Source organism: Chelonoidis abingdonii, chromosome 22, assembly GCF_003597395.2.
Source record: "Chelonoidis abingdonii isolate Lonesome George chromosome 22, CheloAbing_2.0, whole genome shotgun sequence".
Classification (NCBI taxonomy): domain Eukaryota; kingdom Metazoa; phylum Chordata; order Testudines; family Testudinidae; genus Chelonoidis; species Chelonoidis abingdonii.
In genome coordinates this window covers 9,054,793-9,073,902 of record NC_133790.1, presented here as the reverse complement: position 1 = coordinate 9,073,902, position 19,110 = coordinate 9,054,793, and the positions used below count along the sequence as shown (strand labels likewise).

General features: G+C 51.4%; 1 protein-coding gene across 19 annotated transcripts in view; it reads left to right on the top strand.

The window, feature by feature from the left end:
* NCOR2 (nuclear receptor corepressor 2) overlaps positions 1 to 19,110 on the top strand; it is a 428,298-nt gene that overhangs the window by 349,082 nt on the left and 60,106 nt on the right. For all 19 annotated transcript variants that reach the window (XM_075060010.1, XM_075060008.1, XM_075060007.1 and 16 more), the window contains 6 exons: positions 239 to 770; positions 8,879 to 8,999; positions 10,323 to 10,554; positions 15,802 to 15,966; positions 16,439 to 16,578; positions 17,208 to 17,313. In XM_075060010.1, the coding sequence (XP_074916111.1) occupies positions 239 to 770; positions 8,879 to 8,999; positions 10,323 to 10,554; positions 15,802 to 15,966; positions 16,439 to 16,578; positions 17,208 to 17,313 (1,296 nt within the window). The remainder of the gene's footprint in view (positions 1 to 238; positions 771 to 8,878; positions 9,000 to 10,322; positions 10,555 to 15,801; positions 15,967 to 16,438; positions 16,579 to 17,207; positions 17,314 to 19,110) is intronic.

The window sequence follows — 19,110 nt, the reverse complement described above, 5'->3', positions numbered from 1 at the left end:
ACTTAGGGCTCCGTTCTTGCTGCCAGTTGACACTGATGCATCCTGCTTCCCCAGTGTGGTTACTCCAGCGTAACTGGGAAGAGAATTTGGCCTTTCATAGGGGAATGAAAGTGTTTCACAAAGCTGAGGAAGTACCTTCCTTCTTGCGTCTGCCTCCTCTCCTCATGTTTGTGTATAAGATGTCTAAAGGGTAGTAATGAATGCTATAGAGATTGATTCTGGTTCGATTTCCTTTCAGCTGCAGTAAATCACAGCTCGGACACTGAGAGTATTCCCTCGCCGAGGCCTGAAGCCAAAGAAAGTGGAGAGAATGGGCCCAAGCCCACGCCTGGGCCTGGGAGAGACTCCGGTCCAGAACCTGCCCTTAAGGCGGAGGATGCTGATGCTGCTACTGCAGCTAATCCCACCGCTAACACCACCTCACAGCCCCAGGAGGCAGCTGCTGAGCCAGCCAACAGTGAGGAGAAGCCGCAGGAGGAGCTGGTGGTCGACGTGGTGAAAACGGAGGAGCCGGAGGAGAAGCCAAGCGAGGAGCCCTGCAAGAGCGAAATCAAGAAGGAGGAGAGCGAGGACTGCCCAGAGAGAGACAAGGCGAGTGAGAAGAAAACGGAGAGCGTCAGCAGCACGGTGGGAGCAGAGGCGGCACCCAAAGCTGAGAAGAAGGAGAGTCATAAACCAGGCAAAGCTGCCGGGCTCAACCCCGACAGCGACTCCAGCGCCACCTGCAGCGCAGATGAGATGGACGAGCAGGATGCCGTGGACAAAAACAGGTAAGAAGAGGTGACTCGGAAGCAGAGCCAGCAAAGCTGGTTTGGCAAAGGGGCCGGATATCCTCCCTGCCCGTGGGAGCCTTGGCAGCTGTGTGGCTGGCACGCCTCTTGCAGGGGAGGTTGTGCCTCAGGCCGCAGGGGTGTCAGCTCCTCACGCTGCGGCTAGGGAGATCTTTCTCCCAAGTACAGTGTTATGGCAGTGTCAGGGGTGCATGATGGATGGGATCTTTCCTGGGAAGTGCCAGTGATCGGCCATGGCTGGAGCCAGGAGGCACGGCTAAATTCTGTGGGGTCCTTCTGCATTCCCCTAGCCCTGTCTCCTTCATGCCTACCATAAGAAACCTGATTCTGCCAGCCTTGCGGATATCCATGGCACTACGTGGAGTGGGTGCACCTCAGCCTGAGCAAGACCATTTGTGAAGTATGGTGCTGCTCTGAGTGAGGGCATGTGGAAGTGATTTGGGGGCCTAAGGCACAGAACAGACAGCTCCAGACTGCTGAACGCTACTCCCAACTCTGCCTCTGACATGCTGTATAACCTTGGGCAACTCACCTCTCCTCTCCGGGCCTCTATTTCCCTATCTATAAAATGGGGATAATGATAAGGCTTGCCTCCCTCGCTGGGAGCTTGACAGGCATCATTAACTGATGTTTGGGCCCCTAAGATGGAGGGGGACGACAGAAGTAAAAAAAAAAAAAAAAAAGAGCATTTTTATTAATTAGGTCTTTATCCGGAACCTAGCAATGAGTGCATTTGCTGACCAGCCCCATTCTCATCAGGCCAGCCCTTGTCTAAAGCTCTTTAATGCCTTGTGTCTTTGAACCTTGTGCTGGCAACAGCTTCTGAAGGGAAAGTGGAATAAAGGGCACCACGCTGCCCTGCTGTGTCACAGACAAGCAATAGATGGTTGTGGACAGCAGTAAGACAGAGGTCACTGTCTGCAATACGTGCCTGTCCTTTATCGATGGCAGGCTCTGGTGACCTGTGATCTGTGACTTATTGCATAGATTCAGTCAATTTCAGTCAGTAAGAGGCCATTGGGATCCGCACTTGTGGGCAGCTTCTCCTTCAGTGGCTTCGTCCTGTTTACAGGGAAGAAACTGCTTTGATCACTCATTTACAGCTTGGAAAGGGGACTGGGGTCTAAATTGTTCCCGGGGCGGAGAGAGGCCATTTAAACATCTAGACATTAATTAGCTGTGAGGAAAGCAGGGCAAGTCACTGGCCCACACATGCTGCAACTCTCTACACCTCTGCCATGATGAGTGTGAATGGACTTTTATGGGATCTCTCATTGTCCCGTAGACACTGGGCAAATGGAGACACGGCCCCTCCCATAACTTGGGGCTGCATGTGGAGACAGGGAAGCAGCTGCAGGGTGTTTTTAGATTAGCAAGGAGGTGGATATTCAGGCTTTTCAGGGATGTGGCCAGACTTCTGGAGGAGGTGGCAGGTACCTGGTCCCATCTCCCCTCCCCCTCAGCCAACCGATTCCTCAATCCCCAGCCTCCTAGAAAGATGTCATATATAAAAACAAATTCTAAAATTAATTTTCGATCGTTGCTCCCCTCTGCTCTGCATCAGCAGCAGTCGGTTCTGTGGGAGAGTGAGAGCCCTCTCGGTTCCCTCCCTTCCCTTTGTGTGGAATTGCCTTTGGAGAAGGGGCCCCTGGCAATGGGAGTCCCCCCCAACACACACACACACAACTCTCTCTCTCTCTCCTCTCTCCTCTCTCTCCTCACTTCTACCAGGGAGGTGTCCCAACTCCCTGGGGGGAACTGCTTTGTGTGGAAGGAGAAGCCAATGTGCGATGCGGGGAGCATGTGGTTCAGGCCTAGGAAGCTGGTACTGAGGGCTAATAGCCTGGCTGGCCCAAAGACTGGGAAAGCAAGTTCCCCTCGAGGTGCCTACCCTCTCCAGCATGTACTTGAGGGAGACAGACAAGCTCTCTAGGCTTTGCTCCTGCTTTTGCATGGAACGTGGTGAGGTTATTAGCAAGCACACTTCACAGAATAGAATCAAAGATGCTGTTTGTACTTCCTGTGGGAATGGCGGATTCTGCTGCAAAGCTGCTAAGAGACGGGGCTGCGGGTGAGTCCTGGCCGGGCTGCCTGAGGCTGCTCTGACACAGGGCCATAAGGCTGGCCCTGTCACTCTTTGCTTTCCTGCTGTAGAGTTCAGGCCTGTTTGAATTTGTTATTCCTCCTTTAGGCAGAGGAAGGAGCCCAGCCTCCCTCCCCCCCTTACTAATCCCCGTGAGAAAGGGGGAGGGTGGTGCTCAGGTTGACTGTTAACCCAGCTTCACACCACAACAGCAGCAGCATTTATCAGTTTCCCAGAGCCATGCTTTATCCCAGGCTCCCCCCAGAGGCAGCACATATCTGCCCTGGCAAACAAATACCGGTTTTCAGGGATGATAAACATTAAAACAGGCTTCCCCCGGGGCTTTGTGCCACTCCTCCTAGCAGCCACTGTGCTGAAATACGGGATATTGCAGGTGTTCCAGGCTTGGCTGCCTGGGAAAGTTTGACCAGTTATACCAGTATAATTAAATGGTCTAGTTGTACTGGTATAACTCCCCATGTGGACACACTCTTACTCTGCTTTACAAGTAGCTTCTTTAGTCTTTAGAAAGCAACCCCAGCTGAACTGGGCAATCCCTCTTGTACCAGATTGACTGACTGTCAGCAGGGGGCATTGTACTGGGTTAACTATAGGTACGTCTGTGCTGCAGTCAGCGGTTCACACCTGCGGGAAGGCTTTGCTTTAGAAGATGGCGTGAGAAGGTAGCAGTGAAGCCATGGCAGGATGGGCTTCAGTGCAGCTGTACCATGCACACCCTGGCCCCTGGGTATGCAGCTAGCCCATGCTGAAACACGTTGACTTATAACCGGTGTGACTTTCCTGTAAAGATAAGCTCTCGGCTCTTTACTTCGGATTGGTGAAGAACCTAGCCATCTTCTCTGGGTGCAGTGTGTGTGTGTGTGCTCCTGTGTGTATGTGTAACCGCGAGTATACGCAAACACATGCACACACGGAGTTTTGTCTGCTGGGATGCAGGAAGCTGTTTTCTCCTTGCTTTGCTCTCTGCTCCAGTTACAAGTGCATTCAGTGGTCTAAAGTGTTTTGCTTTCTCCTTCAGGTGGGGGTGGGGTAGCTCTGCAGGATGAGAAGGGAGGACCAGGCTGGAGGAGTGATGCGTAGGGACAGCTGCATTGGCTGCCCTCCATCATTCTGCAGGTCATGCTACTGAGAGGCAGGCCAGGGTGAAGATAATCACAGCTTTAACTCTCCAGAGTTAAAAATACAGATAATTGTCTTCATATATATCTGTTTAAAAAGGCCGCTAGCCATGCCAGTCATGAAGTTCAGCTGTTCGTCGCACTAGACGTAAGTGAACGTGCGGTGTAGCCATTGCACGTTTACAGCTAGCAGAGAAACCAGGAGGCTGAATTGTAAAAGTTACAGGAAGGTACTTACCACCTGTGCTTGGTTGTTATGTGCCGAGGAGACGTGGTGCCAGCCACTGCTACACTGCTACCCAAGTAGCCTGCTCCCTGGCAGCCTTGCAGGGAAAATGGGCCCAGTTCTGCAACTGTTCAGAAGCCTCTGACTTTTTGCACCCAGCCATGAGGCTCAGTATTTGAAAGCTTTGAGGAGGAATTTGGATTTTCTACAGTGATGCCCAGCATTGCTTACTGCAGTGCGTGGATTAGTGTTTAGGGGGTTCTCCGCAGTAGAATGAGAAATGGCACCGTGATAGAACTCTTCATGTGGATCCACATGTCCCACTTTTACAGTTTAGCCCCAGTCTTCCATCTTGTCCTTTTCCTGTGGTACGTGTGTCCCAGCCAATGTTCATCCCCCTTCCGTGATGCTGAATCAGGCACGAGATCCATAGGGACCCTGTATGTCCCTCCCTCCCTGATTTTTCCATCACTCAGCAATTTGGGGCTTGGTTACCAGTGTCTGAAGCATAGTTTGGGAGACCCAAAATTAGCACTGGAAGGTACGTGTAAGTTAGTGTCCTGGAGATGTTGTTCTCCACTTCGCGCACATGCAGATGAGATGTGTAAAGTTACAGAGCCCGGTTTCCGGACAGGTGGTTGACACAGTAAAGTGATGTCTGTTGCTTTCCCAGCAAGTGGAGCTGTAGACACGTGTTCATTTCAGTCAGTTGGCAGTTTGTCATTTACAGACATTGTAACAATATGAATTATATGAACCTGAAGATCTCCAAGTGCTTTACAAGCCTGAATTAACCCAGCCTCCCAGCACCTTGGTAAGGCAGGTGTTATTTGACTGATGGGGAAGGCAAGGCTCGGAGGGTTTAATTAAGATTTTTAAAACCCAAGTGCCTAAATTTGGGCTTCTAAAGCCACTTTAGGCACACAAGGATCTGGGGCCAGATCCTCAGCTGATGTAAAGTGTCTGCTGCTGAGTAGCCGCGCTGCTTCCCACTAGCTGAGGAGCTGGACAGGTCTGTCTGTGGATGGGAACTGCTGGGGGCTCAGCACTTTAGAAAATCAGGCCACTGAGCTAGATGTCCAGTGAGGCATTTTGTGGAGTAAAATGCTACTGAACCTGAGCAAAGCTGTTAGAATCCAGCCCTGCATTTGAACGTCGCTAGAGCTGCCTCTGAAGGGTCTGTGTATGAAATCGCTGCTATGCCTTCAGCAGCGCTCGTGGGTGACATGCAGCCCGGTCTCATTCCCAGACAGCTCGCCGGTCAGTTGGCCTGTTCACCAGTGAGGGGATTGTGCTCACCTGGTGGATTTTGAGGAGTTACCTGCTCGGCAGGGTTTGTGTCTAATGGGAACTGGCAGCCCTCATTGGGGGTGCAGCGAGCTCTTTCCAGCCAGCGGAAGCTGGGTCAGGGTGGCCCAAGCAGCTTCTGTGGCATCAGGGCGTCTGGAAGTTACGTTTGCTAGGAAAGAAATGGAATTTGGTTTTTCTGGGGGGAGGAAGGGGAGTGTGTGTTTGTTTTTTAAAGAAAAGTATCTGAGGTCAAGGTTTCCAAAAGCAACGAGCTATTTGGATGCTCAGCCAGAGATGCCTTGCAGAGGCTGGAAAAGGAGAGGGTGGGTGCATGACCTAGCCTGAAAATCAGGGCCCCTTCCGGTGTCTCAAGTTGGGCAGCCAGAAACTGAGGTCCCCAAAATCAAGTCGCTTTAAAATCCTGGCCAGAGTTTGAACCAGTCAGCCCCGTACCTACACCTGTCAATGGCTTTGCATGGCCGTTGTGGGGCATAGGCCCCCCGGGGTATGTATCCTTTTACATTCCCACAGTGGTTGAGCTTCTAGCTTTCGATACACCGCAGCTGGCAGATGCTGTGCATTTATCCCCACGACTGCTCTGATTAGCCATCCCTTTTCTCGTTTCCTCCTCTGAGAGCCCCTTGGCCAGGCTCCTGGGGGGAATCCAAGGCTGTGCATTTTGCAGGTCCTTGTAACTAGAATCTGCTGCAGGAGAAGGATTGGTGGGGCAGAAGTGGAACTAGGGCGAGAGGTGGGGAAAAGAGGATGGGTGCACAGCACAGAGATATATTTATTCCCCTCACATGGCCTCGCCGGACTTGTTTATCATCCGAGGTTGAACACAGAATGACCTTGAAATTTATAGACTGAAAAGAGCAGTCAGCTCGCAGCTCCGATAAACAGAGCAGGCTGTAAACCTTAAAACTCTGGACTGTTTCACGAGCTGGTAGTTGGGAGAGAGAAGAAAAGGGTCTGAGCACTAGGCTGGGAGCCAGGAGCTCTGACTCCCTAAGGCAAGTGCCTTCCCCACTCCCCAGGGGTGCCAGGAGGGTTCAGCTTTGAAGCTAAAAAGCACTGAGTGAGCTAAACAATACTGGGGAGTGATGTAAGTTAGCAGCTGCCCTGCATAACATGGTGACCCCAGCGGCCTGTGCTGTGAGGACTCATCCTGCTCCTGCTGAGGCCAATGGCAGATCTGTTGTGGAATCTGCATTGCATTGCTCTGGCGCGTGGGATTGCAACTGGCTGTGGAGGGGTTCTGCGCCCCACACAGCCTGCCGGCCCAGTGAATACAGACCCTGGGGTAGGAACCAGTGGCCAGGCCATTCACTAACACAGGCAGCTGCTCCCCAGGTGAAGACGGCAGCCCTGTGAGAGGGCTGGAAAGCAGCATGTTTGGCTGGAGGGCAGCACTGGTGTATTCGTCACTGCAGCTTCTTGGCCAGTGTAAAGTGACGGAAAGTTTCCTCCCCCCTCTTGTGTCCTGCACTGAAGACTGCCTGATTTCAGCACCCCCACCCCCTCTGCTCTGCCTTCCTCACTGCTCCTGTTCCCTTTGTCTCCCTCCTCTGGGTAATCAGACACACCCTGCGATTTCCCAAGGTGCCCAGCCCGGAGGAGCAGCAGCATGGGGGAGAAGAGAAGCAGAGCGGGGCCTGCAAGAGAGGAGGCCAGGCCAGGCCAAACATGACTCAGACCCAGCCCTCCCTCCAAACACCACAGCCCCTGCCAGCTTCCCGCCAGGACCACCCAGCAGCCTTCGGGAAGCTCAGGTGCACCAACCTGGCAATGAGCCAGCCTCTGAAGGATTGACCCAAAGGTCTGGAGATGGGGGCAGGGTACTCCCAGCCCTGGGAGGAGTGGGGAAGCCACTCAGACACACACTTGGGATAAATCTTTCCTGGCAGCTGTAGCCTAAACTCCTGCTGCGTGGCTGGGTTTGGGAACCATGCCCTAGTGGGGGGGCTGTTTTATTGTCTCGCTCTCAGGCAGGGAGCGTCCAGCCCAGCACATTGTGCAAGGATTGTTCTTTGCTTTGGCTCTTCCCAGTGAGTTATGATGTCGTTGGGAGAGTTGGCTTGGTGGCCAGCCGGTCACAGAGGGGCAGGCACAGTCAGGAAATGCCCTCAGAATGCACCGGCTTGGCTTGTGGACCTGAGGAGATCCTGACTGACTGGACCAGATCACTCAGTTCCTCACACCGCTCAGTTGTATTGAATTCGGATGCAAACTTCGGCTTTCTCGCTGTAAGATCTCCGGCCCTGGGGCTGCTTGTGATTTCACCCATGCTAGTGAAATCTGGAGTCCCAGACGAGATCAGAACCAAGCACCCTGACTTCATAACTACCTGGCCTTTTGTTGGCTCCGATTCATCCCTGGGCTCGCGCTGGGGTAATGCAGTGGCTTCATTAGTGTTACTCCTGATTTACTCTTGGGTACGTGAAAGAAATCAGGCCCGTTGAGCCAAATTCTGCTCTTCGTACTTATGCCCGGGGTCCCATTGGAGTCGTACCCTTCTGAGCAAGGCAGGCAGGGATCGGCCCACTTTTCCTCTTCCCAGCTCCGTATCCCGCCCTGCCTTTCCCGTTGCAGCTGCACTCCACATCCGAGTAGCTCTGGCTGTCCCAAGCTGCGCTGTGCTGCGCTCCATGATAACAGTGCTCTGTTATCTCCTAAGGTCGGTGCTGTTTACTGGGGAGGGGAGGCGTGCTGTATCCTGGCCAGTGCTCTCTGTGCAGCAGTAGTTAGCAGCACCGCTGTGTGCGTACTGGTTCAGAGTAGGATGGTCTGGGACTTGTGCTACTTATCACTGATTATAGATCAAGTTCTAGTGAGTAAGAGCTCCAGGTACCAGGCCAGTCGATACTGCTCCTCTCTCATGCAACAAACAAGCAAGCAAGCAACAAGCAGACCCTTGCAGGTGGCCAATACTTAGACACTATGTGAGGTATGGGAGGCACTAGACAGGAATATACAAAGTATATTATACACGTGATGGCTGATGTCCTGAGGACCTCCAGAGCTAAGAGCACGAGCTGCTAGAGCTTGAGCTGAAAAGCCAACACTCCCCAGCTGAGAAAGTAGCACTCGCCTCCTCTGTGGATCAGGCTCCGAGAGGGGACCTGTAACGTGCACTCCCCAGTGGGTGACGTGCACACAGGCCAACATGCGCCGGTGTGACGGGCTTCTTCTCTGCGAGCTATGAGGACGATGACCTCTAGAGTCGTAATTAAAAGATTCCCCACCCCTCGCCGCCTCCTCCCAGCACAGGCCATGCAGGCACCGGAGTGTCCTCACGTGTGGAGGTGGGAAGTAGGTGCTTCCTAATGACGTGTGTGTCTGTGTGCAGGCTGCTGTCTCCGAGGCCCAGCCTCCTCAACGCTGCCACCGATGCCAGGCTGAACTCTTCGCCTCAGAAACCATTGGACCTGAAGCAACTAAAGCAGAGAGCTGCTGCCATCCCCCCCATTGTAAGTACCAGAGGGAAGACCCACGTCACCGGATCCCAGGAAAGCAGCTTGTTCCCCTCCAAGTTCTGTATCCCTGGAGGGGTGGTTTAAAAACCTCGGACTGAGGACACCAAGCAAAAGTTTGCCTTGTGCATGCTTGGGCATGGGTGTGCACGCTTGGGCATGGGTTCCCGCCTCTGTGTGCGTGTTCACATGTGGGCATCTGTTGAGGAGGACAGTGCGGGTTTCTGATCTGTTTGCACAGGGGTGAGGGAATGAGTTTGGGAGTGGGCGTCTGTGCTTGGTTGTGCTCATGCATGGGCCAGGTGTGTCTCTCCATGGATGGGTGATAGCACTGGGGTGTCAGGCACGGTTCTCTGCTTGTGCTGTGCAAAGGGCATTTGAGAGCCATGTGGCTTGCTCTCACCAGGTTCTCTATAGACAACTCCTTCCTGGTTTCCCAGAGATGTTCGACTGTATCATGAGTTGCTTTATAAGAAACCTTGTCATTGCTATACAGCCATTTCCTTCCTTAGCTGGGGGGCCAGGGGGGAACCCCAGCCATGCACACCTTTCACAGCCCTGTGTTCTCCTTTATCTCAGTTACACCATCGAGTCCAGAGCAACTCTGCTGCCGAGCTCCTCTGGAATTCCACTGGGGTCACTGAAATCAGTCGTTTCACCTAACGAGAGAGAGAGAGAGAGAGAGGGGAGCTGTTTTGGCTGGTCCCAGCCAAATCTTCTCTGTGCTCCCCCCGCTTAGCTATTCAGCAGCAGCCCCCCTCCCTAGAAGGTGCATTCTCCATGCTGATCATTGTGGCTGGTGCCCTCATAATGAAGTAAAAACAAAAAGCAACCTAGTTATTCTTCACCAGACTCAAAACACTGGCCAGGGAGCAATGTTTGCAGAGTGGGACGTAGCCAAAATCCTGTTTCAAATGAAAAGTTCACATCGTCCTTTCAGAAATCTCTGTGCCATGACTTGAGATTGGTGCCTAGTATTTAACCACTTCTAAGATGCCAGGCCTGGGCTAGAGATTACATTCCTTAGACAAGCCAAATCAGAGGCTCCCCTGTAACATTTCCCAAACAGGATGATAGCCTTGTGGCAAAAGATAAACATGCTGCCTCTCTCTCTCTTGTTTGCCTCCTGTGCTGGGCAGTGACTTGGTTAGAAACCCTGGGAGCCCAGCCTGGGGAACTGAGCTGAGTGTCTGCAGAGGTGGGGGAAAAGCTCCCCAGAAAGGAGCCCAGGTCATGTTTTTGGAGACTCAGCTGTAGAAGTTAACAGCTGGCACAGTATGTCTCACTTCTCCCATCACATTCTCTCTGCTCCCACTGCAGATTTCCGAGGGATTCCCAGACGGGACGTTACAGAGCGGAAGTATGAAGCCTCAGGTGCCTCACCACGCCTTGGCCCTCTACCAGCAGCAGATCACTAAAGCACATGAATCTGCCCGGGATGATGTGGCCCAGAACAAGCAGCCGCAGCAGCAACAGCAGACTGAGCAGGAGCAGCAGCCAAGCAGTAGCCCCAGGGGAAAGAGCAGGAGCCCAGCTGTGGGTGACAAAGAAGGTAAGATGCGCCCTCGCGTGATTTCAGAGCAGGGCCAGAGGTCCTGTTGCAGGTGGAAGCTAGCTTTAAAGGCTGATCGCGTGGCGGAGCAGAATCCTGTTGGCATGGCTAATTGGCTGTGTTCATTAGGAAGTGCATCGTGTCTCATTGAACCTGCAGCAAATCCTGGTAGAACGTCGAACGCTGAGGATGGGAACGTTGCCTTTGTTAGCATTTCAGAGAGTAGAGGACCTGGAGGCATGCCAGGACACTGGGTTCAGTTAGCTCTTTTCTACCTTGTTTGCTCTTTATAAAGAATGCTTTTAGTGCTTGGCAGGTGCCATTCTTTCATTTCAAATCAATACTCAAGCTGTGACTTCCTGTAAAGGTTCTCGATGCCTTCCCCTCGGGATAGCGCTAACGAAGGATTCAGAGCTTCCCACCAGAGTGCATCTTAAGCGTTAGGCCCCTCGGGACCATGGTTAAGGAGAACTGGGCACTCTTGCTGATGCTGTTTGTAATTTCAAAGCTGGTTCCCATCAGAAGTCTGTCTGTCTGGCCGGGCGTGCGCTCTTTAAACCTGTGCATCTTGATGAGAGGGTTTGAGGCTGTTTTGAGCCTGGCCGGAACCTGCGACATGTTAGAATGGCACCCCGCAGGGCAGGGTCTGTAGGTTGTGATGCTACGTGGTATGGTAACAGATAGACTCTGTGGCCGTCAGCTAACCAAACGCATGCCCCCGCCCCTAGGGAACAGAGCTCGTGGCCGGGTTCCAAAGCCACACACATCTGTCATGTGAGCTTAAACTGTCGGGGTGCCTGTGCTTGTACCTTCTTCCCAGACCCCCAGCCGCTAGAGGAAGAGACCATTGCAATGACATCAACATTTCAGCAGCCGAGATGCCATCTATCCAGTGCTACCAAGCCAGTACATCACCAGGGCCTCCCCGGCCAGTGAATGCAGTGTGTTTAGTCCTGCCCTGAGTGGGCAGCAGCAGTCCACATATCATGCAGGTTATGACAGAGTTGACGAGTGTTACTCACAGGAAATGGTTTGCCTCAGATCCTTAGAGAAAGAAGCACCTTGACTGGTGATATTTGAGGTTGCGGGGGAGTGGGAGGTTGCTCTCCATGGTGATTTCTGTGGGCTGACAGTGCGTTGGATGGGCTGACGTGCCATTGCCATGCGTGGCTGCATCATTGTGGAATGGCAACGTGAACATCGCAACTTTCGGTGCCTTTGTCCCAGAGGACATTGTCTATAAGGTAGCAAATCTAGGCACTGGGGATGTAAGCACTATATTGGGTCTGCAGCCGGGCAGAAGAATTTTGTTTGCAGCCATGGAATTTGACACTCTCATGCAAGAGAAAGGAGAGAAAAAATACACCGATTAACTTGAATTTGTTGGAATTTGATCTCTGTCATTGCTGAAAAGTTGGGTCACGGAAGCAGCTTCATTAGTTCAACTTCTGTCAGCCATGGTTTCCCAAAGCTGACATGTGGTGTGCTGGCCCAATGGTTAGATGAAGAGTAGTGTTGCGAAATGATTTACTTCCTAGGAAAGCTGATTGCTGGTGCTCAGCCAGCTGGCTTTCTGCCCAGTAATAAATAACAACATGCATAGCCATACAGACTGGCCACAGGACAATAAAACAATCGGAACGTAGGGAAGGTAGCTGTTCACCTTGAAGGAAGTTCATACTCCGGTAAGTCATATGATTGATATCTGTCTCATGCTTGTCCTAGCCTGCCTTCTCCACTCTCACTTTCGTATGTTTGTCACCCAGACTCAGTTACACTCCAGTACTTCCTATGCAGTGCAAGTGATCAGGGCTACGCTTTTGCTGTTACACATCGCTATACAGAGCAGCCTGTCCCACACAACTCAGCTTCCTGTCGAGTCTCATGGCAGAACCAGCACTTAAGACCGCTCCTTCTAGCCTGGAACCCCAACAGACTATTCCTCGATGGGCTCCCACAGTGCTGGGATGCTTGGTTCATCTTCCCACCAGCTTTTGCACCAGCTGATTTTCGGCTCTGATTTCAGGACCCAAGAGCAGCGAGGAAAGAGGGAGGCTTACCATGCCATGTGGAAGTATGTAAACCAGGACATGAAAGATCAGGTTTCAGAATAACCTTTAAACTCTACAATCTGATGGCTCCTTTGTTAACGTGCAGACCTGACGTCAATGCAGGTTTACGCAGCTTTGCTGTCTGCAAAGCACCTGGCTTAGAGTGCTGTGCCAGCACTGCTGATGCCACTCACCTAGCACTTTGAATCCTCCAAGCTTGCTGAAGAGATTAGTTCAGCTAATTGTACCATGCATGCATATTATCCCTGTGCACAGATAGGGAAGCTTTGGCAGAGAGGTGAAAGAAGATTGCCCAAGCCACTGGAGGAGGAGCTGGTGCCGGAGCTGGCAGGTCTCGACTCCCAGGGGTTTGCTCATCCCACTACTCTGTACTGCACAGTCAATATCCTGGGTGCCCGGGGGTGGAGTTTTGACGCAGTCACACATCCAAGATCGCGGTGGGAGCTGGAGAACTGCATGGCGTTCCCATCAACACATATTAAATGATTGGCCCTGGGGCAGAACCCAGCTCCCTCTGGAGTTTGGGCTCACCCACATACAGACACATCTGAACAGAGGGTGGAATTCTTGCCCCTTTGAAGCCAGTGGGACTTTTGCCATTGACTTGGATGGCACTAGCATTTCACCCAGTGGCTCGAGCCTGGCTCTGAACCGTAGAGGGAAAAGCACCAGCAGCTGGTCTGGAAGGCAGCAAGGGAGCCTGTTGGTCATGGCAAAGCAGTGAAAGGGGTGGGAGGAGGGGAGCATCCCTCTTCTCTCCTTTTATGGTAGGGAAATTGGGAGCCTCCTTTGAATGTCCTGTGACAGTGACCATGCACCAGGCATCCATCTGGACTCTGAATTGCTGTGAAGACGACTGGACCTCGGGTATATTCATTGTGCTGCTGCAAAAGAAGTAGTAGAGCGATCCCGCTTTCCATAAGCAAGAAGTGATGGAGGCCAGCTCCTAGCAGAGGGCTGGTCATTAAAGAGCAGCTGTTCCTACTCCCCCTAAAACTGAAAGATCTCTCCGGGCAATCAGGTTGGCACGGCCCTGCCTGATAACAGAGCGTGAACTGTTGCAACTGCTCCGGAGACAGACAAGTTGACAAATTTCACACCACCCTGGAGCCATTTCAAAGCACAGTCTTGGACACGAGCATCACATCCTAGCCAAGGCGTTGGCTGCCCCTTGCAGACCTTTGGCTAGGGCTGTATCTGCCTGGAGCCCAGCCAGCTTAGGATCTCCTCCTAAGGTGCTTTGACAGTGCTGCTGTGGTGTGGGGCTGTGGGATCACGGCCTGTCCGTTTGGAGCTTGCTCTCAGACAGATGGATCATGACCATCATGCCTATTTTTGGCTATCACGGGGCAGTTTTAAAGCCAGCAATGTGTTTTCTGTTGATTTAGTCACTCGTTTCACTTGGCCTTTCTGGAGATTGGAAGTCAAAAGTGTTAATTTGGGTGATGGATGATATAAATGCTGACTTCTCAGCTCTGATTTCAGGGGCTTGACAAATGGCTATAGGAACTCTTCCCAGAATAAGGGCTGAGTTATAGTTACCTTTAATGTGGGGTCAATAATCAACGGGCCACATTTCACAGATCTCACAGCAGCACGTGTGCGGGAACAGCTCCCGCGGGAGGAGGAACCGCTTTCCCAAGATTTCCATGCTGCCTCAAAGTGCATGTGCACTTGGCCAAGAGTATCTTGGGTTTACAGAGCATCTTCACCCAGCTGTATGATACATAGACATCACCAGTGCAATGCAGCTGCCTCTGGCATGGAGCACAGCAGCCAGTCGGGGCATAGCGCACCACACACCCGGCAGTTGGGATGGAGAACAGCTTGTGTCTCAGGACAAACGCCCTCCTCTTGTGGGAAGTGCCATGGGATCTTGAATGTCCACATGCAGAACGTGGCAGGGACTTAGTTTTCAAGGATTTTCCCCAAAGATCCCTCACAATGATGAGCGTGGGGTGCGCCAATTCAGCTGCCCTGAGAGGGTGAACTGATCTATTTGAGATGTGAAACGGGGAGTGTGGGTGTTTGCACCCTGAGGCTTAGCCCCTTACACCACCCCCTCTGCAATCTGAGGGTACGTCTACACTCCATTTCAGGTGTAACTGTAGGGAGGGTGGTCGTACCCGTGTTGGCTTTAATCTAGCCAGCGTGGGTAAGGAGCAGTGAAGACAGCAGCACGGACCCCGGTGAATGCTTGCAATCTGAGTCCGTACCCGGTGTCTCTGGCAGGCGTGTAGCTCACTCTAAAGCCCAGGCTGCCACGTCTTCACTGCAGTTGTTACCCATGGTAGCTCAATTAAAGCCAGCACAGGTATGCATACCCAGAGCTATCTGTGCCACCTTCCCTTGCAGTGCAGACATTGCCCGAGAGTCTCTGTGCTTGGATATGTACATAGACTTGCTGCTGATGGATTCTTTTCATCATTGTGTGAAGGGCACCAGATTAAGTCTCCCAGCTCCTGAGCACTCCAAGTGTTAATGAACCTTTTCTATATTATTCCTATGAATGGGCCCTTTGCTAACCATGCATCTCAGCACACTTCTCAGCAAAGCTTTAATAGCAGAGTCAGAGCTGTAGTGAGGTCTGGCGCTGCTAAAGCGCCTTCCTTTTACACAGCACAGTGCAGAACCTTGCCTAGATAACTCTTTTTTTTGAACACTTGGATGCTTAAAATTAAGCACATGCTTAAATGCTTTATTGAAGTGGGGGCTTAGGGTAATATTTTCAGAAGCACCTAAGTCCCGTTTTCAGAAATGACTTGGACGCTTTTCAGGCCTTTTTCATGCACCCTACACAGCGAGTTATTGTGCAGCAAGCCAGGCTGAGACACTCTGACCCTTGGAGTTGGCCTGTGGTAGAGTTTCATGTGGGCAACAAAAGCCTTGGAATGCAGCATGGTGTACTTCTGCTAAGCTACACTCTGAGGCATTCTCTGTGTGCTAGCAGCATCCATAGGATGAGTTAGCGGCAGCAACCAGGTGCACTGGAGAGTCACACCCTGGCTTGTTGTGCAGTAATTTAACGTGCAGGCAAGCCCTAACCAAAGGAAAGGAGCCCCATTTGTCGTTTCCCTTTGCAGGTCTCCGTAAGATCTTGCTGATTTGCAAGGCTGTGTCTGCATGTGTGAGTTCATGTGTGTGGCAAGCTGATCAGTTCTCTTTCTCCTTGCAGAAAAACCAGTGCCTTTCCCGTCACTTGCCGAGGGACCAAAGCTAAGTGGAGAGCAGACTGCCACATCGTGCTGGCCCCCCGTGCTGCCATACCAAGTGTCCTCTAGGGATGTGATCAAAACCTCCCCCCAAGCTGAGCCACATGTGTTTCAGTATAATCTGCCAGGTGAGCACAGGCTTGCGTTCTTCTTCAGGGGTCTGCACCTGCTACAGGGAGCCAGTTTGGTTTAGCCACTGGGGGTGCAGGGCCTAAAAGATCCAGTGGTTCTTGTCTCAGTCACCTCATTTAGTAAATTAATGCAGTCATTTTCTTCCTGATTGAGAGAGCTGCTGAAAGTTTGCCATTCAAAGGCATCATGCCAGGAGCCTAGCAACCCCATCTGGTTTGCCTAGCATGCAGCAGCCAATCCCATCTATAATACAGAGATGCAGTGTGTAGGAACTACAGATCCCAGAATGCAATGGGAGATGCACAGGATTAATGGCCGCAGCGCCAAAAAAGCTACAGTTACAACCAGTCAACCTACAGAATCTCTGTACCTGGTCTCTGTCCTCGGTCGGTATCCCCTGGTGTCGGTCTCTGTCTCTTTGATACAAATAACCATCAGTCCATAATAACATTTATGTTTTGTCAATAGCTCACCCAATCCCATTAAACTTGCATGAGAGCTCTCGGTCTGGGCTACAGAGATTGTCCAACATCTCCAATCCTCCTCCTCTCATCTCTTCCACCAAACACCCATCTGTTCTGGAGCGCCCCATCGGCTCCATTTCCCAGGTAAGATGCCATCCCGGTGCCATAGTACTCTCACGTATGTGAGGAAAGTGACCTCTCTGTTGGCAAAGAGCAAGCTTGGCAGAATTAGGTTGTTATTGTTTTACAATTTTGATAGATAATATCAGTGTTTATTTTTAAGCATTGTTTTCAGTTTTTGTTGATTTAAATATTCACAGTTGCAGTTAATTATGTAGGGATCAGACAATTATTTAATGACAGCAGACACTGAGATCCAAAAAGTTAAAACTTTGACCGTTAAAACACAAATTGTTAGCATCACCGGTCAATAGATACAAAGTAAATATCCCTAAATCAAACACTAGTAAGTTCTCAAGCAACGTTTTTCTTCCTTTGCCTCTCTGTGAATTGGTCCTGCTTAGCAATGGAAATATTTTTTCTTCCATTCGTGTGTGCGGTGAAATCAACATTTACCAGATAAAAACCCTTCCAAGCATTGTTGAGAGCAGCTTCCTGCCAGCTCCCCATTTTGATTCCTGGGCGGAGGGTGTTGTAATCTTTCAGTGGAGGTCTTTTCCCCTGAGCTTCCTCTCCTTGGTGACTGCCCCATTTGGGAAGTGTCTTAGCAGAGCATCCCATACTGTCAGTGACCTTTTTCCCTTGTGTTTTAGGGGGTGCCCATTCAGCTCCATACTCCATACAGCTCTGAGCATGCAAAAGTTCCCGTTGGCTCCATCACCATGGGCCTGCCATTGACTATGGATCCTAAGAAACTGGGTAAGCTGTTGTCACGCTACCTGTTTGTGTGCCTCTGACCCTTGGTTCACTCCTGGCCTTTTTGCTGAATGGTCAGAGCTTTCCCTGTTGAGCTGCTGTTAGCCTTGAATTGCACGCACGCACGTTCAGGGCTGGGCTCGTCCCAGTCCAACCAGCAGTGACAATGAAATTCCTGTCTGGTGGCCTATGGGAAATGGCATGGTGGTCTTCTCTCGCATCCTAATGCACAGTTGTCTACAAAATCTGCCCACACCCTTGACTTCCTCACTGGCGATCTCAGGAGAGGCTTGAATGAACCCTCTCTCAATGGTTTCTCTGGGCTCAAGGCGGAGGCGTATTGACGGGGCACTCACAAGGGGGAAGCATACCTTGTCGCTGCCTGTTCTATACTGGCTCTGGGTGCGGAGGATTCTGGTCCAGTTTTGCCAACCTGGCATCACTCAGCAGCAAGGATATCTGCAATTCTCGAGACGCTGTGCTTGCGAGCTTGTGGTGATGCTATTCCACTTTTCCAAGGGGGGAGAGAGCTGCTTTTGGGGATTATTGTAGCTCAAGTCCCTATGGTTCCAGGATCAGGGCCCATAAGGAGATGCCAGAATTTCCACGCATGCATTTCAAGAAGCTGTTTAACCCCAACAAGCAGTTATCGTTGGAAAGGAACCTATGGTACTGCTTTGCCTCCCTCACATCGGTGTTTCGTTCCAGTGCAATGCGTAGCCATCAAGACTGTGATCAGATAAATGCTTGCTCTTTAATGGCAACCTCCATTGTCCAGCATGAGAAACCTGTAAAGAGCCTGAATAAATAACCAAACTAGATTAAAAATAGATGGGTTAAGAATTAATTGATGACGAAGAATAACAAGGCCCCAAAGTGAGGAGCACTGGAGGTGGGCGGGATCTGGCACAGGCATTTGTGAGGTTTGATATATTTTGATTAATCAAGAGAAAAGTGAAATCAGCCATGATGGTGTTAGCTAGGAGAGTGTGTAACACACAAGAGAAGAGAGCCTGCTTGGTGCAAGAGGAGTCAGTGCTAGCTATGCAGCGAGGGAGAGGAAATGAACAGCTCAGATATATCCCGGGGAACGGCGGTGTACACAGACCACCTTCAAGAAAGGGATCAACAAACGACTCTCAAACATCTGCTGCCAGGCTGCTGGGGAAAGGCCAACAGAATCTCCCGGTGTGCAGTTGTATGTGTCTCAGAGAGAGATGCCAGCCTAGGGGGGGAGTAATGCGACTCTGCTTGGACCTAGGAGAATTGCACCTGGGGTAGTCTGTGCCATATTGGCCCCCACCACTAGAGGAGGATCTATAGTAAAAGAGCAAATACAAAGGAGAAGAAAACCACTAAAAGGATTAACCAAGCATAAGAGGAGAAGCGGAGGGAGCTAAATTCCTACCGTCTAGGAAAATAGAAGAGTCAGTCAGATCCTGGACTAAAAATACCTCCCAACTAACAGTGTGATTGATGGAAGGAAACGTATTGACATTCGCCACAGCTGGTGGGATAAACAGTAAATGGCCTGAAGCAAGAGAGGAAAATGTTCAGTTTGCAGATTTGGAAACATCTCGTAAGAGTCAGAGCAAGAGATTCAAGTCCTAAGGGAGGAGGCCTGGGCCCAGCACTGCAGAGAGTGGAGACGGCATGTGCTAAGCCAGCAGAGAGAGCGCTCAGTGGGCATGGCCGGCCTGCCCAGCGCTGGAGGCTATTCCCAGCCCTCTTCGTGAGTGGATTCCGCAGTCGGCTTGTCACTCTGCAGGGCTGTTTCCTGGCTGCTCTGAACTGCGTGTT